We start from the raw sequence: 21,904 nt of genomic DNA, 5'->3' as shown, positions 1-21,904 counted from the left end.
AATCTGAGTCCTGCTGGATAACCTTGGGCAGTTGTGTTGCCTCTCCGGGCTTCGTGGTTCCTCTCTGCAAAATGGGGCTGATATTACCCTCTTGAGTGAAATGCCTGGAGCCCTGCAGATGCAGGAACTACCACCGTGCTACCACCACGACTTTCAGCAATGTGAGTCTTCCAGGACAGTTGAAACTATTTTTGAATCAACATATTCTACAATTTTTCTGGCCCCTTTAATAAACTAGAGCCATCCACCCCCAGTTACCCTTCACAGACCCCGCACTAAAGGAGCCAAAGGGGTGCTGTCAGATGCAGGGTGATTACCACAGGTTTATTTTGGAGGTTAAAAACTCTGTATTTTTAGTCTGTGCCTTTCTTAGTGATGGTGATGATAACTTGAGAACATCTCTGTTCCCTGGAAGTGAATCTGCCCTTTGGCACACTGAAGTTGCACAAGGCATCTTAAGCAAACAAAGAAAAGGCCTTTAGCCATTGTTGGGAGCGATTTTACAAAGCCTCTCATTTGCATGCACCAAGCAATGTTCCTGTTGTGAAAATACTTTGCTGGCTTTGTTCCTCTTCTCCAGTACACGGTAGTTGATTTTTTAGATTCCTGTGTGCTCCCCAAGGGCAGCATGTCCAGGTAACCAGGGATGCCCAACCGTTTACCTCATCACACCACCTTCCCCGAAAAACTAACCAGCACAACAGAGACATTTCTGGTTTTCCTCTGCCTTTCTCGTTGCCTGTGCAAAGTTCCCTGGGCACGGACAGGGACAGCGCCGGTGCCGGACACCGATGAGGCACCGCCGGTGCACCAAACCAAGCCGTGCCAATGTGATTTGAACTTGAGCTGGGCTTCAGCCGACCCGCATGGGGATGAACTTGAGCTGTGCCCAGCTGAGCCACGCTGTGCTGATCCGAACGGGCCCTAGCTGAGCCCAGCTGAGCCAAACTGCGCTGCCCGAACCGAGCCCAACCAGACCCGAGCCGAGTCGAACCGAGCTATGCCAAGCCGCTTCCATTCGGGCCGTGCTGATGCGGACAGAACCCAGCCCAGCCGTGCCGGACCCGGCCTAGCTGGGCTCCCCCCCCCTCCCCGGAGCCGTGCCATGCCAAGGCGGAGCGGGGGCGGTGCGGGGGGCGGTGCGGCGCCGCCCCGGAGAACCGGGGGCCGCGCCCGCTGCCCAGCCCGGCTCAGCGCAGCATGTTGCGGACGGTGGTTCGCGTTTCTCGGCTCTGCCGCGGCCCGGCCCGGCTCGGTTCGCCCTACTCGGCCGCCGCCGCCTCCTCCGCCATCCCGGCGCCCAACCCCCGTCCCGATATCGCCTGCAACAAGGTAGGGCCGCGCCGGGGGCCGGAGCCGGCCGCGTCCCCGCGGCGGGTGAGGGCGTCCCGGCCGCTGCCCGCGGGCAGCCCCGGTTGGCGGCTGCGGTGGCTTCCCCGGGAGCGAGCTGGGCTGGGACGGGGGCGCTGGGGCTCCCCGGCTCGGCCGCGGCCCGGGGCGGGGGGGGGGGGGGTTGTGCGGTCCGCCGGGGTGGGGGCTGGGGCTGGGGACCCCCCGGTTTAACGCAGAGCCGGGCAGGCGCCGGAGCAGCCGGACATTTGGGCCCAAAGCCTTGCGTTGCAGGAAATCGTCTTGGAAAAAATGAACGCCGGGTGCAGCAGCTGGTGTGAGGGACAAGGCGTGTGTCCCGCTCCGATCGCTGGGGCTTTATCCCGATCCCCGCGGCTGCCTCGGCTGCCGTCGGTGCAAACAACCGAAGGAGCAAACTATGCGAGGGGGCATGCGGAGGGAGGGGAAGGTGCTGGTTCGATGCTGGTTGTCTGCATAGATTAGTCCCTGTGCTTCTTGCTCAGCAGCTTGAGGAAAACATGGTCCCACCATCTGTGCGAGGTGCTGGTGGGGGGCTGGCCTTCCTCTCCCAGGCCGCCGAGCCAGTCCTTCCCAGCGGCCGCGACAAGGCCCTCGGCTCGGTTGGGTGAGCGTTCGGCAAGTTCTCGGCAAGCGCCACGATCTTTGCACCGACAGTCTTGCCACAGACCTGAAAAAACAAATTCCCCCTTACTGAGAAAGAAAGAGTTGGTGAAGAGCTGCTGTTGGCACCTGGTTCTGTTTCACAGCGGTACATGGGGATCCCGAAATTGCTTAATCGGGGAAGCGCTGCAAAAACTCTAGTGCTGTGTATGAAATCAACTGTATCACCCCTGTGTGAAGCGTTTTCCCACTTCATTCTCCCGAGCCTCCCCGTGCCCCTGCATAGCTCCAGCCAGGCTTCCAGGTCTTGCAGGGACCTACTGAGACGGAGAACCACTTCCAATTCACGTGCTGTTTGCTGAGATGTGAATTCTTTTTATTAACTTGAGGCTGCATCTTTTGCTGTGTGCTTTTAGGCTAAAATATCTCCTTCGTATTGGTGCAGATCTGGAGCCTGCACAAGTTGGGTCCTTGTTAATTAAACAGCCTGCTAAGGTGCCATCAAACAACAAAAGCTCTTACCGATTTCACCTAGGTCTGGCTGTAAGCATTAACACTGCTTTGCTTTATTCGTTGCAGATTTTCATAAATAACGAATGGCATGATGCAGTCAGTAAGAAAACCTTCCCTTCTATCAATCCAGCAACAGGAGAAGTTATCTGCCAGGTTGCTGAGGGCGATAAGGTAAATGTTCTCTTCATGAGATCGGTTTGTTTTCCACGTGAGCAGATACAGAGGGATTGCAGAGGAAGACCCTAACTCATCTCTCACCGAGGCAGCTCCGCCAAGTGCTGCGTTAGCAGTAATAAGTGTCTGACCTATACAAATACCATGTCAAGTGCTGCTTCTGTTCTTCCCTGAGTGCTGCTTTCAGCAAAAACCCTCTGGCTTTGCCTCTTACCAGTGTCAAGCCGGGACTGGGAAGGGTGGAGAGGAATAGATGTGGTGCGGAGTGGAGCCTGAGTTGGGAGGTTGGGGAGCACCTGTGCGTGGAGGTTGCTGGGGCAAGCAGGGATGAAGGCAGGTGCCTTTACGGTCCTGTGGGTGCTGTGCTGGTGGTGTGAACCAGAGCCACAATAGCAGAGGAGACAAAAGGTCAGGATTCACCTGAACAGCCCCGTTCTGCTGTACACATGCAGTGGGAGACCATCCCCAGCCCTAGGAAATTAAAAAAAGAAAAAGAGAAAGAGACAGTGGGGAATAGAGTCATGTAATCATCCCATGCCTCAGGCAAGGCCCTCCAGAAGCCTGTGGCAGAGCTGAGGTGGTGTTTCCCAGCAATTCTGGGTTCTTTCTACAGTCTGGAAATTTGTTTGTGTTCCCCAAGGGAGGGGTGAGTGAGGAAAACCCTTTGTTGTTTGCTTGTCCATGGTAGAGTGGCTTGTCCTGGCGAGATCATTACAGCAAACCAGAACAGGGAACTCAGTAGAAACCAGTTAATGCCCTGACAGGACAAAATGATGGATTAGAGATATCTGATCAAGGAAAAAACTCCTTTAGACTCTGCTGGCGAAATCAAGTCCTGAAAGAGTGTCAAAAGCACACTTCTAGAGCTTTTGCCATGCCTTGCTCTAGGATGCAAATATTAACCCAGCAGATGACATCGCAGAAATAACTTGACAATATTTGCACTCCGCATAGCTGAAATAAGAGAGCGTAAACACAGGCGGTGGTGGTGGCTGCACAGCTGTTGCACCCATCTGTTTCACTGACACTTCTGCTCCCTCTTCCTCACGGATGCAGATTGGGTGAGAAAGCCGCAGCTGGTCCAGCACCAGCGTTCGTGCTGAGGCTGTGCTGCTGTACAGCGCTGCTCAGGTTGATGCTTGTGAGGCAAGTGGCTCAGGGGCTGCAGCCCGTGCGCTCCCCTGCCCTGGGACCAATGAGTGTCTTGCAGCGAGGCAGCTGTCAAGGTTGCAAGTTCTTGCCCCTAAAAAGGCTGGCACTAGCAGCCACTCGTGCCATCTGGCTGAAGGCTGTTTTCTCCTAGAGAGCAGGGAGGGCTGCAACTGTATTTTGAGAGTGAGTAGGAGCTGGTTACTCCTTTCTCACACTCTTGCCTGGACTCCTCTGCAGGCAGATGTGGACAAGGCCGTTAAGGCGGCCAAGGCAGCTTTCCAGCTGGGCTCACCTTGGAGGAGGATGGATGCTTCTCATCGCGGGAAGCTGCTGAATCGTCTTGCTGACCTGATTGAGAGGGACCGGGCTTACCTGGCGGTGCGTATCATGCTCTGTGGCTGAGCTGTCTGCTGTAATTCCCCAGCTGCGGGGAGAGAGAGGCGGAGATGGTGGTTTGTGCCTGTCGGGTGTGATGGGGACTTTAGCCACAGCTAGAACTGTGAGAGAGTGCTAAAAAGGATGGAGAAGTAGTTTTGGGAAGCTGAAAGCAAAAACGCCAACAGGCAGAACAGATCCAAACTGCAAACCGAGATTCAAATCTAAATCTATGTGCGTGACTTTCCCCACCTCGCTCTTCAGGTAATCTCATTGTCTTTTGTAGGCGCTGGAGACTCTGGATAATGGCAAACCGTACTCCATCTCCTACCTGGTGGATTTGGACATGGTAGTCAAATGTCTCAGGTAGGTGTGGAGGGAACGGTGACAGCGCAGTAACTCTTCATGCTTCACACTTGTGCTCAGCTGGCCCGTGGTAGCTGAACCTCTGCAGGTGCAGAGAGCAGATGCCTCTGATTCAAGTGTTGTGGGTGGCAGGGCTGGATCTGATCTGTTGGTTTCATTCGGCCCATAGCAGGGTGTCAGACACCCTGTTTTCCTCTAATTTTATTTTTTGCTAAGAATGAGGCTGTAATTCCTGTGACTTTCCAAAGGATTTTTGTTACATCTATGTTTCTCTCTTGCTATATACAGGACTCACACTACTGGAGGTGTTCTGTGTTACAGCATGGGAATGACAGAATTTGTTATGCAAAGTGCTGGCAAAGGCAGGAGAGACAAATGTTTGTATTTACTGTCTATTGTTAAAATCACCTGTTTGGGAAATATTTGCATTGGTATGTGTTTTATGAAGTGACTGAAGAAGGGAGGCAAGCAAATAGCTGGAGGAAGTCTGTCTTGTTTTCTATTGACAGGAGACTTGTTATTTTAAATTCAGTGACCAAAACTTTATTGTTGTTAGATACTTTGCAGGCTGGTCTGATAAATTCCATGGCAAAACCATCCCGTTAGACGGAGACTTCTTCTGTTACACAAGACATGAGCCAGTGGGAGTTTGCGGGCAGATAATCCCGGTGAGTAAAATGTATCAGTAGTTCCTGTAGCATTTCAAGAATGCAGTGTTACCATGAAGAGTTGTCTTAAAATGCAAGTTATTAGCTGCTGTTAACAACTGCTTCCTTCCAGTGGTAAAGAAAGTTATGCTTGCACAAGCTGGGATGGCTGGTGCTTTGCTCTGGCAGTATAGAACTACCTGATTGCATGGGCTCTGAGTAAAATTTACTTTGTATCTGCTGATTAAAAAAAAAAAAAAAAAATTTAAACCCCTTTGTAGGAGTTATCTGGCTCAGAACGACAATTAATTTTAAACTACTACCTAGCATTAAAACCAAAATTCTGTGTGATGAGGAAATACAGAGCTAGCATGCAAAATTTAGCTTTATGTACGTGACCTTATCTTGGCAACTGGTAGCAAGCGTAGCAAGGTGGTTCGTCAACAACAAAGCCATATTTATACAATGATCTGTGGACAGTGTTACCTCTTTATAGGAGTAGCCAGATTCTGATTGTTGTGTACTGTATTTGCATGTTTTTCATATCTGCATTGAGCAAGAACTGAATATAAATGCCTCACCAGTCTGCGTGTGCTGCCCTGTCATTACAAACAGGCTTTCTTTCAAAATGCCTCAAAAGATTGTTTAATGGCTGAAGTGACAGTAAAGATTAATTTCAAAAAAAGTTAGGGTTTTGCAGTGGTACTGAGAGGCCTCACACTTCAGAGTACAGTTTTCCTGGACAAGCAAAAGGCAGTGTTTGAAAAGGAGCCAAATGTTGAAGAGCAGCTAGGGAAAGATCAAAGACTGCTTCTGTAGGTGCTGCAGCTGATTTGAATGAAGCTCACTGGTTACTTACCAATTAATTGGAAACTTTCAAGTTCAGACCAGCAAATACCTCCTTGTTTTTCAGTGGAACTTCCCGCTGTTGATGCAAGCGTGGAAACTGGGGCCTGCCCTGGCGACTGGGAATGTGGTCGTGATGAAAGTGGCAGAGCAAACCCCCCTGAGTGCTCTCTATGTAGCTAACCTGATCAAAGAGGTGAGCGAAAAGGCTGGGTTTGCATCGGCTGTCTCGCCGTCACTGCTGGAGCACAGTGTGGTACAGCCAAACTGGTGAGCTGTGGAGGGCAAGTGACAGGAACAGAGAAGGGCTGTCTGATCTGAAGAAAGGCTGGATTGTCTTGGGTATCTTAGCATTTGATTTGGCAAGAAAACCCCTTGTTCCTTACAAATGCTTATGCAGAGGACATAAATCTTGATTAGGGAAGGACTCTTTGAGTTTTTTTCAGTTAAATAAACTATAGGGTGATTAGAAAGCTAACATACATAGCTCCAAACTATGCTTAGGATGTGGGGTGGGTAGAGGATTTGTCCTGGTTATTGCAAACTGTACCTTAAAACTAAAGACCTGGGAAATTAAAGTGAAATAGAAAAGGCTCTGTTCTTCGTGGGAGGCCTACTGAAGCATTAATAACAGATGAGGGTAGGTGAAATCCTTGATGATAAGAGGAATAACATTGCTCTCTCCTGCTGTGAACCGGCAGGCTGGATTCCCACCAGGTGTGGTGAACATCATCCCCGGCTATGGGCCCACTGCAGGGGCTGCCATCTCTTCTCACATGGATGTAGATAAAGTGGCCTTCACTGGCTCCACGGAGGTGAGGGAGTACCTTAACTTTTAAGCCCTTGGGATACAGAGAATATTGCATTGCTGTTATACCTTTTCTAAATAAAATACTGGAGGTGCCTTGCCTTCTACACTTCTTTTTAAAAAACACAGCTGACTTCAGGATGTGACATTTACTTTTACTTTAAATAAGATTCTTCTTGGGTGCCTTCTCTAGAATACTTATTATTGTTTCCCTTGAGCTGCTTCCTACTAGAGGTGAAACTCTGGGCAGACTTCCGTTGTTCCCTTAAAGCCCTGACAATGAAGGGATTATTATTAAACTGCTGACTGAGATCTAAAACAAGCTGCTCTGCCAGGTGTTGCTGTATGTAGGATTTAATTCCTAATACCTGTTCTTCTCATGATGCAGGTTGGGCATCTGATCCAGAAGGCTGCAGCAGAGAGTAACCTAAAGAGGGTGACACTGGAGCTTGGAGGAAAGAGTCCAAATATAATCATGTCTGATGCAGACAGTAAGCACCTGCTAGCGTAATATTTGATCTGTACCTTTTACACTGGCTTTCTGCAAGCAGAGCTGGAGGGGAAAGGAAACCTCTCTTGTGTTGTATGAGTCTCCAGCTCTGACACCACCTGGCTGTTCTCACCCAGTGAAGTCTCCTTGCCTCCTGCTGTAGCTGCCATATTTGTGTATCAGCACCTCTTCACTCCCACTCCTTTCTCAGTGCTGTGAAGAAGTTCGGTTATCAACAAAGGAGAATCATTTCAGTATCTTCCTTCAGTCTTAGTTCCCTTTTTGTTTTCATTTCTTTCTCTTTCTCTTAATGCGTACTGCTCTTTTCTAGTCTTAGGAAGTTCTGGTTCCCTCATCACTTGCATATAGACTCATTTTTGGTCTTGATGAGCCAACACACGTGCTTTTATATGGCAGTAAGGAAGGAAATTCTAGATCTAAAATAACTTGTCCTTAATACCTGAGAATTTCGAATGAGAACGGTAATCTGCCTCAGATTAGATTTTTTTCTCTAGTATGGGGTGCTTTAGTAGTCCTTCATACTAATTAAATATGTATGGAACTTCTGCCCTAGCAAAGCACGGAAAATGCCTGTCAACAGAAAGGACTTTGTATCACTGATACTCCAGCAGTCTGCATGATAGTCCTTCAGAAGAAGTCACTTACTGACTCTGGTTGGTTTTATTTGCTTATTTGTTTTCTCTTCTCTCGCTAATCTTAGTGGACTGGGCTGTGGATCAAGCCCATTTTGCCCTCTTCTTCAACCAAGGGCAGTGCTGCTGTGCTGGATCCCGAACATATGTCCAGGAAGATATATATCATGAGTTTGTGGAGAGGAGTGTTGAGAAGGCCAAGTCCAGGGTGGTTGGAAACCCATTTGACTTTAAAACTGAACAGGGGCCTCAGGTAAGAGCATGAAATGTCCTGAACTGTTATCTCATGAAATAGTCCCAGTCTTGAGTCATTGTGAATTAGTAGATTAGAATGAAATGTATCCTTTGGTCTCTTGATTAATCTGCTTTGAACTGTGCCCATTATCTCCTTGCTTGTGCAGGAGGGAGGAGTTAGTTAACCATTCTGATGATTCCAAAACCTCCACTCAATGCTGGCATTTAAAAATTATCATCTCCCTTTGAAGCTGGCTTGGCAGTCTGTTGAAATGAGGAATTGCTAGAGCACAGTCGCATGCACAGCAGGTTGTAGTCGAATCTTTTTTTACCCCCAGTAAAGGTGAAGCTGATCTGTCTGTCCTCATGGCTCTTAGGTAGATGAAGAGCAGTTTAAGAAGATCCTTGGTTACATTAGTACTGGGAAGCGTGAAGGAGCCAAACTGCTGTGTGGTGGCAACCCTGCTGCAGACAGAGGCTATTTCATCCAGCCAACTGTCTTTGGCGATGTGCAGGACAACATGACGATTGCCAGAGAGGAGGTGAGACCTGCAGTGCCTTTCTGTCTGTCAGCTTCTCACTTCTCCATCATTTTGCCCTCTCTGATGCAAAAAACCACAGGTCTACAAGCACTGGATGTTCATGAACTGCAAAACTCGATGCTTCTTAGAAAGTTACCACATTAAACTTCCTTCCACATTATATCCTGGGCTTTTTGTAATACGGGAAGTGATACTTTGAATTTGGTGTCCTGTGTGACTTCCACCATACGTACATACCTAACTCCAGCATCAACCACAGCCTCCCCCATGATCAATTTACACAGATTTTCACATGCTGTGTTTGGATTTTGCAGATATTTGGGCCAGTCATGCAGATTCTGAAATTCAAAACAATTGAGGAAGTCATTGAGAGAGCAAATGACTCCAAGTACGGCCTAGCAGCAGCAGTTTTTACAAAAGATCTTGACAAAGCAAACTATGTGTCACACGGCCTGCGAGCTGGAACAGTTTGGTGAGCCTCGACACCTCCTTCTCCCTAAACTGCTAGAAGCTTTCTTGTGTGCTGTCCTTTCTCATTAAGCTTGCTCTTCGATAGCCTGTCTCTAGTTTAGATCCAACTTTACATGTACTTCACTGAATATAATGTCAGACCTTCAGTTGTAACGCTAACTGTTGGTAAAATTTAGGTACATTAAGCTTTTGTGCTCCCACTGTGAATTAAGGAACGGGTTGGGGGAAAAGAAATCCAGGACTGCAGCTGGCAATGACAGCAACTGCTGCAGGGCTCTGAGTGACAGCAGTGATTAGATCACCGAGCACGTCCGTGCTGTCTTGGCTGCTGCAGTGGATGTTTCTCTGTGTCCAGAGGCTGTGCTGAAGACTATGCCAAAGTCAGTGCTTCAACACCAGTTTACTGTTCTAGCATGAGATTTTGGAGATCAGTATCTCGTGATCTTTTTTTGATGGTACTGAGTGAACAAGTAGGTGCTTTTGACATCTGTCCTCTCAAGGAGGTGTGGGTGGCAATCTGGATGTTTGCTCCTGTGATAATGAGAGATGTGAATTGATTTCATGATGTTCTGTTTCCTGGTTCATGAGGATAAGGTTTCAGTATTGATTAATTCTGTTGGCTAAGAGAACTGACAAAGAGAAATCCTGCCTAGAAATTCAGCTGTCCCCCTGTTGTAAACAGCTGACATGTCCCTTTGCTGCAAAAGGCCTCTTCCATTAAGCAGTTCTGAAACTACAGGTGCTTAATTCTTGGTTTCCATTTCAGGATAAACTGTTATGATGTGTTTGGTGCACAAGCTCCATTTGGTGGCTACAAAGCTTCTGGGAATGGGCGAGAGCTGGGAGAATATGGTCTGGAGGCATATGTAGAGGTGAAAAATGTGAGTATCCCTGTATCCATGGACTTCCCAACCCTCTGCCATAGCTCCAAATTGTATTTGTGCCTGTTGATATAGGCTGACCTGAAAGTTGCAATTCTTGCTAATGCTTGAAACAAAATTGGAGCTGCACTTCTGAAGTGACTGCAGACACAACTCCATGTAACAGAAAGTGTTTTAAACTGCTGAGGAAAACAAGGATATGTGACCTAACAGATTACCAATGGCCTGCACCACTTGGCACTGTTTAGCTGTTTCTGACTGTAAAGAATGCAAGTGTATAGACTTCTCTGAGTTTATTTTGTGAACAGAAAGAGCATATGCTGGGGGTGCATGCCTGTTGGGCAGAAGCTTCTGCAGGTACAAACTGGCAGGTGAACAGTGGCACTCATCACTCAAGAGGGGGAATCTGAGCAGTGACCACTAGTACTTAATGCCACTCTGATATGGCCTCAGGTCCGTGCGCGAGACCGAGGTTCCTGGTGTTAGGCAATCCCGTCACCACAGGCTGAGTAATTTCCTATAAGACAAGGCAGAAGGGCTATCACACTGTCTGCTTGCAGCTGCAATGTCTAAAGGGTGACAGAGCTCTTGGGCAGAGGTGGTTAGCCCAAGTTACAAGTGCGTAACGGTTGAGGGCCTCCAGCTTGTGACTGGTGAGGGGCTGATTTTGTACAAGAGCTCCGGGTGAGAACAAACAACTCTGCCTGCTCCCACCTCTCAAGGAGACGTGGCATCTCTGGAGAGATGCTGTGACCAGCCTTCGAGTTTCCCCCTCTCTTTGAGCCTTCCAGATGGGTCTCCAGACCAAGGTGATTCCAGTCACTGCCTGCTGACTGGGATGTGCTGTCCTCTGGTTCTGGTTCTCTTCTGCAGGATGATGCTGCCTCTTGGCCTTCAAGTGAATATAACTGAACACTGTCTCCAGGAAAATAACTTGTGACTTTTCTTTTTCTTTTTCTAGGTGACAATCAAAATTCCACAGAAAAACTCCTAAAGGACAGCAGCCTCTCCATGCGTTTGGAAACACCTATGCAGCTTCATGAGATACGAAGCAAGGAAACCTCTTCTTAACACACACAAAACTTAGATGGAAAATACGTAACTCTGCGTTAAGAGTTACCTTCTCTTTAGAAGGTGCCTGAACGACCTTTTGTTAAAAGACGTTACTTGGCTTTATCTTTTTTAAAATACCAAATACAGTCAATTGAGTACTAATGCATTACATGGGTGTACTCTTGTTGCGTGTGTATCTGATGAATATGCTTTTTTTCCAGGAAGTCATTTAAATGCTTGTCTAGTCTGCAGTAGGTTTTATAATAATTCTTTGTTGGCTTACACAGCTAACTCTATACCTACTCCTTGTCATATACACCTACCGCATATGTCCCTCTTCTGTAAGACAAGTGAACTGGGACTCGGTTGTCTAACCGAGCAGGAGAGCAACATCTCGGTGTGAATCTGTGAGGTGAAAGTTTGTTCTCTGTCGCTCCCACTTCCTCTCCTTGTATCTACTTGCAATAAACGTTCTTGTCCTTGTGAAGTTAACCCTGCCTTTGTGGGAGCAGTTTGTGTCAGCGAGCTAAGCAGGAGCTCAAGTACAGGCACAAATTTGTATTTTCTTCCACACATCCATTACCCACCGCCTCAAGCAGTTTTTAAGGTTTTCGCTGACTTTCTGCACAGCCTGCTTTCCCTGTACTGCCTTAACGTTAGAGGAAGCCCTGCATCTGATAACTGTCCCCAGCAAAGCAAGCAGAGGAGCTGACCGTACCAGAACAACAAACCACCGGGGGGGGGGGGCGGGGGGGGGGGGAAAGGTGATCCGTGCCTCAGTCAGCGTGCTGGGGCTGCGGTGGGAGACGCCTTTATGGTGTAGTCATTAGAGTTAAATCCTGCGCCGGAGGGCAGGTGTGCTATGAGGGGGAGACGATCCCCTTCACGAGCGGGGGGTACAAGGCGAAGGCTGAGAGAGCCTTCTCCACCTTCCCGCCCCTCCCGTCAGGCGGCAAAAAGCGGCGCTTCTTCCTCACGGTGGCGGGGGCCGCTCGCGCCCCGAGATCTCGCGAGCCTTCGCGCAGCCCCGCCCCCTCTGGCGGCTTTCCCGGCAGGGGGCGGGGCCTGCCGCCCGCTGGGCGGGGACGGAGCGCACGGCTTCGCTCCGCCCCTCTGGCAGGCACTGCCCCCGCCCCGTTCTTTACGTCACTAGAAGGCACCCGGCGGCTCGAAGGCCCCGTGGGGGCCTTGATGGCGACGTCGCGTATTTAGGGGTGGCGGCGGCCGCCTGTAAACCGCGCCACCGCAGTGGCGGAGGCTCCTAAAATTCCCCGGTGGGAGCGAGGAGGAGGCGGGGGGCGCGGGCTGGCCTCCCGCCCTGGGCGCGGCGAGGGCGGTAGCGCCGCGGCGGGACGCGCCGCCCGGCGGGTGTGCCCGGCTCAGGGTGCCGGCAATGCCTGGCTCCCGGGCGGCGCGGGCGGCGGCGGCGCCTCGGCGGCGGCGTCTCCCGGGCTGAGCGGCGGCTCTGGGCCTGCCCGCCTCCTCCTCGCGGTGCTTCCCCCGCCTCCGCGCGGGGTCCCGGTCCCCCACCTCCCACCCCCGCCGGCCCGCCCGGCCGGGGATGAGGCGGTGCGGCGGTGGCACAAAGGCTCCTCCGGGGCTGCCCGTTGCCTAGCGCGGCCCAGCGCCCCCGGCCCGGCCCCGCCGCCGCTCCCGGCCCCCCTCGCCGCCCTCCCTCCTTCCTGCCTCGCCGGCCTTCGGCCCCCGCAGCCCCGCTGTCCCTCGCTGGGGACGGGCCGGCGGCTCCCGCCGCGCCCCCCCCACCCCCGCCCCTGCCCCAAGCCGCCCGTGGCCCCGCGGGAGGATGTCGGAGGATCACGAGATGGACAAGATGATCAAGGTAGGCAGGAGGCAGCGGCCGTCGGGGTCGCCCCGTCGCCGGCCCCCGGCCCCTGCCTTGTCCCCTGCCCTGCGAGAGGAGGTGGGCAGCCCCGGCAAGGGCTCGGCGGGTCCCCGTCCCCCCCCGCTGCTCTTACGGCTGCGGCCCTGCTCCTCGCTGCCCTTCCGTCGGAGCCCGGCTGCCTTCGGGTTCGTCACCTGCAGCGCTTCGGTGTGGAGCGCCAGAGACCGGGCAGGGGAAACAGGAGGTGCAGGCAGGCGGCTTCCAGGGGATCCGGCCTTGGGGGATCGGTGTTGGGAGGCTGAGGCTGCGGGGAGCAGAACCGGGGCTACTCGGGGCGGCGGGGAGCTGGGGTCTCTGCCTCAGAGCAGTCCCTGGCTGCGGAGGCAACGCTGTTGCCTCGATCCGTCTCCCGAGTTCGTGTTCGGATGCTGTCATGAAAACAAATCTGGTGTGTGGGATGTTTGTGTTTCGAGTGGTAGTGGAGGAGCTGAACAGATTCAGGATTTCTTTTTTTATGGCGAGAATCAGTGTGTGAGCTTAGCATTTCCTGGTGAATCCTTCTGTGACCTGGCTGAGCGGATTTCCTGAAGAAGCTGGGGAAACCCCTCTGAGATAAAGTCACAATAAAACAATGTTTTAAAGACTCTCTGCAGGTTCTTTACCTTGTGCAAAGCATTGGCTGTCACGGATTCTGTATGCCTTCGTAAATACTTATTTCAATAAGATGAATGAATTCCTTAAGGATGTAGGTAAAAAGATCCCATGCATTGGCGTTTGCTACTTTTCCTTAGCCCTGCTGTCTGCCGTGGTGGGATTTGTCTTTACAAAGCTCACTGGGGGCAAAAATCAATGCAAGAGAAGTAGCACCCCAGTCTTGTGATGTTGAAATCTGGATTGATTTAAAATACATGGGTCTTGCCTTTTGAACTAAAAAAGCCCAAGCAGAAGGAAGTCTAAGCACTGTGTTCAGGGAACCCAGATTGTAATTAAACTACAAGATCAAGTATTGAAGTTGTATGCTGTCTCTTCCTGCTTCGTTATCATCTTGGCACAGTGCAGGTGAAGTAGCTGTCCAGAAGGCTTTCAGAAAGAACATTATTCAAGTATTTCTGTGGTATTTCGTGTGAAGGTAAAGATCTACACCAGAACTCTTGGGGGTTAAAAACAGAACAAAAACTCCGAAGCCGTTGTGTAAGTGTGGGGACAGACTGCATCTGCCTCCTGCCCCTCTCCGTTTGGAGGGATTCTGACCAAGAACAGATTCTGGGCAAATCTTTTGCATCATAGGCATTGTCTGAATCTAAAACTTAATTTAGTACTTTTATATATTATGGTTATTTCTCTGCTTTTCAAATGCTTGGTTATTTTTCAAGTTTGATTGGCTTTCACCTGCATCTGCAGGTTTAAGGTCTGTGGTTCAAAATAGTGATTGCTGTTTAAGGCAAACTAGCTGAAGTTGAGAGGCTGTGTGTTGCAGCAGTGGAGGTGGAGTTACACTGGTTATCGGCATGTCACTTGTTGACTATGTGGACTTTGTCCAAGAAGCAGTCTGTATACTTTTAATTGACTGTAGTGAGTATGCCTTATTCTTGAAGCACCTTATTTCAAACCTTCTCCCGTTGGTATTCAGTGGAAACTGAGAAGTGCCTGAGCTTTCCCCCGAGCAGTCCCGATGCACGTCTAACCCTGTCTGAAAGCAGCTTGCTGAAGACCAAGCTGGGAGAAATCTGAGAGTCCTGTCTTTCCAGGCTGTTAGCATCCCAGACTGCTGACTCTGCATGGGAGGATGCTCGAACCGTTGTTTTAGATACCCTGAGCTTGCTGAAAGGGAATCATGCTATTGAAGAGAACTCGACTCTTAAAGTTTGTGTGAAACTTTTTTGTAATTGAATACATTTCAAATTTGTTTATTCCCTTTGCCCACTGGAAATTAATGTAAGGAATGATCAGAAGTTTAAAGTTCCTTTAACAGTAGGAGCAAAAAGGTTTACTGTAAGAAATTGCACCACTGCAGATTTTTTTTGAAAGCGCTCTCTCCGGCACTCTGCCTCTTCTGTTCCCAGCCGCAGCAGATTAGTTCCAGCTGACCTGTCAGCCGGTCTACAAGTTCAGTGCTGTGCAGCAGTGCTACTGTAAGGCAGTTTATTCTCCAGATGTGGAGCTAAGTACGGGATACCGTAACCTCTGCTGCCTGCACCCACAGTACGTTAATCTAAATTAAGAGGCAAGGCATTTAGCCTTACCCATTGAAGTAGATTTGGATATTTTCAGAGGGCTTTTTTATATCTGTACATTTTAAACATTTAATGCTGTTTGAATGTTATGAGCTTGTGTTGATTTGCAGCTACGTAGTCTTGGTGCTAGATTTGGAGCTCCTCTTTCTGAACTAGGAGATGTAAGCAATTCTGTACATTGGTGGACAGTAAAGTTCTCAAATACTGTATTTCATATCATTAGGAAATGGTGAATAGTGTTTCTGGATCACTAGATTATTCATTTTTACTTCTAAGTTTTAAGGCTGCTTTGGAATGAAGATTGGAATCCAAATGAAAATGCAGAAACCAAAAATATTGGCTTTTTTAGTTAAAACAATGGTAAATATGCAGAATATGAAAGAGGAAACACATTTTTATTAAAAGTAGACTTATTTGTAGTTGTTGAACTTGTCCTTCAGGAGTTAAGAACTATCAGATCTTATTCTCACTTCATTTGATTCATAGATCACAGACTTTCCAATTCCTAATCAGCTCCTCTGTTCCACTTACTCAGCTGAAATGAAGCAAATGGTCTCTGTGCCATCACAGAAGTGGCAGCAGATAGCAGGAACTGTTTATGTATGTGGAGACAGTATCTCTTTTTTTAGACCAACGTGTGCAGTTGAAAGGGTTAGGTAAGTTTTGGGGCAGGCAGGCCCTTCTTTGGTTTTGGAACAGGAGCAGCAGACTTCAAAGTGCTATAAAAGATAACGAAGGATTGTAATCACTTAATCACGCTGGTGCTCCAGAGTACTTTGGCGTTTGCTTCTCCATTTCAGTGGTTTGACTTCACAACTTAAACACTAAGCGTGATCTTGAAAGCATGTTCTGAGGAGGTACTCCTCAGTTCAGAGAAACCCTTTCTCTGCTCATTAACACTCTTCTAAAATTGTGTTTTCATTCCACCTATGATGCCTTCAATTATCTGTATCTGACTATCAAGAAAATTAAATTAGCTTTTCCCTAATATGCTTCTCACAAGTGAAATTTATGTTAGTTAAATTGATAAGAAAGCTTCTTTGTGCTTCTACTTGAAAACAACAAACCATGTCTGATCCACTATGCTGCTCTTCTGCTTTCTTTTAAAACCCTTCATAAAACCTCCAGTTCAAAGTTAACTTTAACTTTTTCCTTTACATCTCTCACACTAGTCATTTATGATTTATGCGATACCCACTCCAGACTGTGTTAAAAGGCAGTTTTTCCCTTCATATCTGTCTTTTGCACTCTCTAATCCCTTCAAATCTCACCTTAAATATCGGCTTTCCTTTCTTGCTTTGTTTTCAAACCATGTGGCGTGAGGGCTGGCTCCAGCCTGGCAATAGTGTTCATCCACGACTATTGCAGCGGAGACCAACGATCCCAGGTTAGGGACTGCCATTTTCAGTCTCTTAGCTGTTCTCAGTTTTCTCGTGATTTGTAGCATGAGTGAATCCTGAAATGCTGCAGGTTTTGAAAGAAAGTTAACAGAAGGGGCAAATCTGATCAGAATAAAGTTGCTTTGCAAGCAGTAGACTCTTCCATTTGCTTGCAGTGTATTTGGGAAGTATTTTACCTGCTTGCTTAAGCTTCTCTGATGCTAGCTTTTGTTACCAGCTCCTTTTCTCACAATTTATCAGAAAGCATGGCTTTTTGAAAGATGAACCTGAACGTAGGTAGCAATGTTCATAAAAGAACAAAGGCAGAATTTTATGGCGTGTATTACTCAGTGACTTGAATTTGCACGCAACCTTTCCACCGTTCAGCCCTGCTCTGTTGTTAGATCACCATCTGTGTAACAGCACATGGCAGCGGCATTAATCAAAATGCTGCGCGCCGACGCTACGTTTACATCCCGCCTTGTGACATGTTTAAGCATGATAGCACCCAAGCTGTGTCATAACAAAACCAAACCCTGCTTATATAGATTTGGACAAAAGGATTATAAACATGAGCCTGGTTCATTATCAGACAAGCTAAAACTAGTCATGCAGGGTTTAATTTACAGTATAATGATTCCAAAGGTTTGAAAACCCTAAGAAAGCAGCAAAATCATTTTCCATTGTACCATATGACCAAAAAATACATAATAATGCTGAAATTGGGCTTTCGTGTTCAATTGTCATTGATCATTTCTAGGTAGGAAGCTGGATTTAAGAGTTGGGGGGAAGTGCCCTTGGTATGCTTTCTGTATTAAAGGCGTGAGATCCCATTTACTGTTCTCAATAATCCTGTTTCAAAATGCCAGGGTGAGCAGTCTCAGCTGCACAGAAATAATTTTAAACTGAGATATATTATTATGTGAGCATTTGTATTTATGTTTAATTTTCCTAGGCAAAGCAAAACTCCAAAGTAGGCTCTTTTCTCTGCTCAGGTACCTTGCAAATCAGGTCTGCTGAGCTGGTTTTTTTTGGAAGGGATGTAGTAATTATTTTTTTTAATTTTTTTTTTTACACTCTCTTTCCCCTCCCCCTGCTCCTTCTTGAATAGGAAACCTCCATTTTAGAGGAGTACAACATTAATTGGACTCAGAAGCTGGGAGCTGGGATCAGTGGTCCTGTTAGGTAAGACAATGCACCTGCAGATTTGTATGTAATCTCAACCTGTTCCATTAACTGTGGAGAAGTGAGTATGTATTTTAAGTGTGGTAACAGCAGAGTGATGTGATGTGTGGAAGACTCTCTTTATAAACAAATAAATGTGTCTACTCCATGGGGGTCGTAGCTCATGTGCAAGCGAGGTATTGTGTTTTATGGGGTATGTTTGAAGTAAAAACTCTCCTCACCTCTCTGCCTTGTCCCGTCTCACTGCCCTATTCCTGAAGCAAAGCGGGAACAGGAGTCGGTTGTGAAACGGTGGCAGCAGAAAATTGTCCTCAAACACCTTTGTCCTTTTGATACTAGTGTCAGTGCAGTGCAAAGGTCGCTGCTCCCGTCTACGGTATCATCGTTTGGGGCATCAGCACTGCATGCCCGTCAGCTATTTTTACCAGCTATTTTTTCAGATCATCATGTGAGACCAAAGCAGATAGTGCCATGAGCTCTGCATCTCAAACCAGACTTGCCCGTCATGAATTTCTAACCCCTGCAGGAACTGGATGCTTTCTGTAAAGCAAAACATATTCCCTTTTCAACAAGCACTCTCCCTTTTGGGAGTGGGAATTTGTGCACAAGCACTAGAAAGCAAATGTCTGCACCTCTCTGTTTCTGGGCGCTTGACAGGGCGATTGTCTCTTGCCACCGTTTATCTTCCTGTCCAGGCAATTGGTTTCTCCTCATCCATTTTGTGTTGCTGTGTTCCTCTGATTATATTAAAATAACCCTTTGTGCTTTATTCTTTTAGCTGCCTGTTAATATGTAGGCCCTTACCTCTGATGCAGTTCAATTGTTAATGTTAAATGGGGGAAAGAGAGAAAAAAACAGTGCAGCACAGTTGGTGGCCTTGCCAAAACAAGGATTTCCATTCAGAAACACTTTATTTGTTGCAGACTACACCCTCCATTGGAGGTGTTCAGGCTACCACTGTGTGGTTTGGGTTTTTTCATCAAAAGTGTCTCTTCAGGCTGAATGTATAGAGTGCGTTCTCCTTGTCTGCAGTTAGCCATTGCTCTGAAGTACTTCTTCTGCATTGCTGAAAATATAACTTGGTGTGAGGTGTTTCTACGCAATGTATTTGATTGTTGTGGAAGGCTGAAAACTGAGGCTGTCAATCTGGGATGTGGTGACAGGTGCCCTGTATGTTCCAGATTGCGGGCATTCTTGTTAATTCCAGTGTGGAGAGCAAACTCGTAACTACAGATCAATTGCTTGAAGTGTCTCTTTAACATTCTTGCTGACTGAATAATTTTATTGCTGTAATACTAGAGTCTGCGTGAAAAAATCCTCTCAAGAACGCTTTGCACTGAAAATTCTTCTTGATCGTCCAAAAGCTAGAAATGAGGTATAGTTCCTGTTTATACTGTCTGCCTTCTGATACACCACAAGGTCTCGCCCTTTTGGTGAATTGTTGCAATGGTTTAAAAAAACCTGAACCATGTGTTCTATAGATCTTGCTAGGCAAGATTCCTTGGGTTTGATCCTCTAGCCTTGCTGTGCTCAGTTCCTATAGGATGAGGTGGTGGGTGAAACAGAGGGTCTTTATAACTCTTGAGTTTGCTGTAGGTGTTAGCTGTATATGTACAAGTGTAATTTATAGAGCTGCAGTTTAAAGCTGGTGTTCTCCCTACGTCCCATGTAATGTAACATGGATAGTTTAGAATGAATTTTGTTTCCATACATCTCACTCTTGGATGTCACTACTCGGAATTGCCAAGAATGCTTCAAGTTGCACTCTAAATGGTATGGGTTTATCTGTGTATGAGAAACTAAATAAGCTCACTTATACTGTTTGTGACTTACTGTGGCTAGCAGGAGCGTGCCAAGGTACCAAACTGTCAATCTATTGAAAACGATGGGCAGTCATTCAAGTTGTCATGAAAGTGAAAGCAGTGTTAATTGTCCTCGTGGTCTAGGCAACTTCCATTTCTTGTTACTGAGTAAATTCTCCTTTAAAATTCCCAGGCAAAAATAATCTGTTTACAAAGAGCATCAAGCCTCAGCTTGATTTAGCAGTCCAGGTAGCTTTAAACTGTGGAAAATTCCTTAGGTGCCTTTTTCAGTTAGTCAGAACAGGAGATGAGGTTTCAGGTGTTGTGAGTGCTAGATCATCAGGCCATAAAAGAAGCTGCATTATGGAATTTCATGTTTTATTCATGAATTTTTGGTTTCAGTCGTATCTCTATTGCTACTTTAAAGCTAGTTCTAGCTTTACATTTATTTTAAAAAGCCAAAGAAATCAAAGATTGGGCTTTTTCCAGAAATCTGCTGGGTTTGATTCCATGGCCTGTAACAAATAGGTTGGCAATGTATGATCTTTTTGTCTTACTTGGTCTAAGTAGTGTAATGGCTGTTGGTCACTCATATAAAAGCTTGTAGGCATTTCTTATTTTTTGAATAATTTTAAATTGGGTGTGACTGGTGCTGAGCACAGCTGGCAGCGCATGGGCTCGTGTGTGCCATAGTCTTGGGGGCAGAGGGAGAAGCAGAACTGGTCAAGTGTGTGTCACTGTGTACAGTAACGTTTTTTCCCTTCTCTTCAAGGTACGTCTGCACATGATGTGTGCAACACATCCAAATATTGTTCAAATTATTGAAGTTTATGCTAACAGTGTGCAGTTCCCACATGAATCCAGCCCAAGGTAAGATTACATAGGGTGATTCATTCCCACAGCTTGCTTTCCATGTTTAGGCCAAGGTATAGTGGAGTTTGCTTTTTTTTTTTTTTTTTTAATCACAGTGTGACCAAAATGAATATTTATAGGGGGTTCCAGATATGATATTTATACTTTAGACTAAGCAACGCTGACTTTTTCCCCTGTCAATGCCCAGACCTTTGCATATTTAAATGAATTTGCGTCCTTCGCTACTGGTTTTGAATACATCTTCATTTCTTAGGTTTTTCATTGATTCAGTCTGTGATACCTGCATTGTCTGAGAGACCGTATTAGCTTCTAGCTTCCGTCCTGCTTTGATATTGCTTTAGTAGCTTGAATTGATTGTAACCTTTGAGCCGCCTCCTGCTTTCAAAGCACTGTTAAAGCAGGATTGGAGCTGCGACTTTTGTTGCTACGTAGAATCCTAAGTGAGATCCTTTCATATGATGGTGATGCCTGTGAGCCACTGGGAAATTCAGAGCACCAGACTTCATTTAAATAAAATAAAATAAAAAAAAGGAAGAAAGAATTGTTTCTAAAAATACTAGGTTCTGCCCTGTCAACTCTCAATACATTGTCCTGCTTAAAATGAACACAGCAAAACATGAAGCAGACTTATTTTTCATACATTAATATTGCTTGGGATAAAAACGTTGTCTTCTAATTGGATGTTAGTTGAGAAAAAAATATTGGAGCTGGGAGGACTAAAGAGCTGAGACCTGTCTTAGTCTCTGATGTATCTGATTTTGCTGTGTGGCGAGAAGAACTACAAGTTAGTTTCTTGAGGATCTAGCAGTCCTGATCTCCACAATTCTTATTTGTTGTCCTTCATAATTATGGCAATAAAACTGTAAATTAAAATCATGAGGTACAGTAGAGTATCCAGACTCAAAAGCATTAAAGATAATTCCTCAACCTCCTGCTTCTACGTTGCCGTGAACATCTTTAGCGCCTAGGCAGACAGCTAGGCAGATCGGCATGTCTGCAAGGATGGGTGCAGACAGGTGTATGTTGTGCTCTAAGCCAGCTCCAGCCTGGAAGCTGTTTAGCCTGTTTAATGCAAGACTCTACCTGCTGTATTATTCTTTGAGGGCAGAGTTATACATCAATGTGTCTAAATGACTTCCAGGTCCAAACTGGCTTGCTGGTGGAAAGCATGGGTGGAGCTTGCATGTATCTGTCTGAATGCATCCATGCAGACATGTCCATGGTGTTTGTTCCAGCTGGATGTGGGAGCCCAACATGAAGAGCAAACTGTAGATTCCTGGCTGACAATCAGTGAGTCAGATTGTGCTGGGAGCCAGAAAATCCTGCAGTCTATATGCTTAAAGGCAAAGTTACGGAACCAAAATAGCTCTAACAACTGTAGGAGAAGCAAATATATGTCTCTCTTTTGGCCT

At 47.2% G+C, this 21,904-nt stretch overlaps 2 protein-coding genes across 6 annotated transcripts in view; both read left to right on the top strand.

The window, feature by feature from the left end:
- Window positions 1-1,152: 1,152 nt before the first annotated feature.
- Window positions 1,153-11,668, top strand: ALDH2 (aldehyde dehydrogenase 2 family member). Its single transcript, XM_049805961.1, has 13 exons — window positions 1,153-1,332; window positions 2,551-2,655; window positions 4,048-4,188; window positions 4,472-4,551; window positions 5,108-5,219; window positions 6,112-6,240; window positions 6,746-6,859; window positions 7,241-7,343; window positions 8,064-8,248; window positions 8,607-8,771; window positions 9,086-9,243; window positions 10,009-10,123; window positions 11,085-11,668. Exons 1-13 carry the CDS (start codon window positions 1,201-1,203, stop codon window positions 11,115-11,117), a joined length of 1,572 nt encoding a protein of 523 aa, XP_049661918.1. The 5' UTR covers window positions 1,153-1,200; the 3' UTR covers window positions 11,118-11,668.
- An 800-nt stretch (window positions 11,669-12,468) lies between these two features.
- Window positions 12,469-21,904, top strand: part of MAPKAPK5 (MAPK activated protein kinase 5) — a 27,168-nt gene continuing 17,732 nt past the window's right edge. The window contains exons 1-4 of one of the 5 annotated variants that reach the window (XM_049806403.1): window positions 12,469-13,016; window positions 17,744-17,817; window positions 19,117-19,192; window positions 20,392-20,489. In XM_049806403.1, the coding sequence (XP_049662360.1) occupies window positions 12,981-13,016; window positions 17,744-17,817; window positions 19,117-19,192; window positions 20,392-20,489 (284 nt within the window). In that variant the 5' untranslated portion in view covers window positions 12,469-12,980. Of the gene's footprint in view, window positions 13,017-17,743; window positions 17,818-19,116; window positions 19,193-20,391; window positions 20,490-21,904 lie in introns of those variants that run through there. The other 4 variants (XM_049806402.1, XM_049806404.1, XM_049806405.1 and 1 more) reach the window with 4 other exon arrangements.

Source organism: Accipiter gentilis, chromosome 7, assembly GCF_929443795.1.
Source record: "Accipiter gentilis chromosome 7, bAccGen1.1, whole genome shotgun sequence".
NCBI classification, from domain to species: domain Eukaryota; kingdom Metazoa; phylum Chordata; class Aves; order Accipitriformes; family Accipitridae; genus Astur; species Astur gentilis.
This window is presented reverse-complemented; position numbering and strand designations above follow the sequence as displayed.

Coding starts and splice junctions, on each gene's coding strand:
- ALDH2 (XM_049805961.1), top strand. CDS start 1,201: ATGTTGCGGACGGTGGTTCGCGTTTCTCGGCTCTGCCGCGGCCCGGCC. Junction 4,189..4,471: donor GGGACCGGGCTTACCTGGCG/GTGCGTATCATG, acceptor TGTCTTTTGTAG/GCGCTGGAGACTCTGGATAA. Junction 6,860..7,240: donor CCTTCACTGGCTCCACGGAG/GTGAGGGAGTAC, acceptor CTCATGATGCAG/GTTGGGCATCTGATCCAGAA.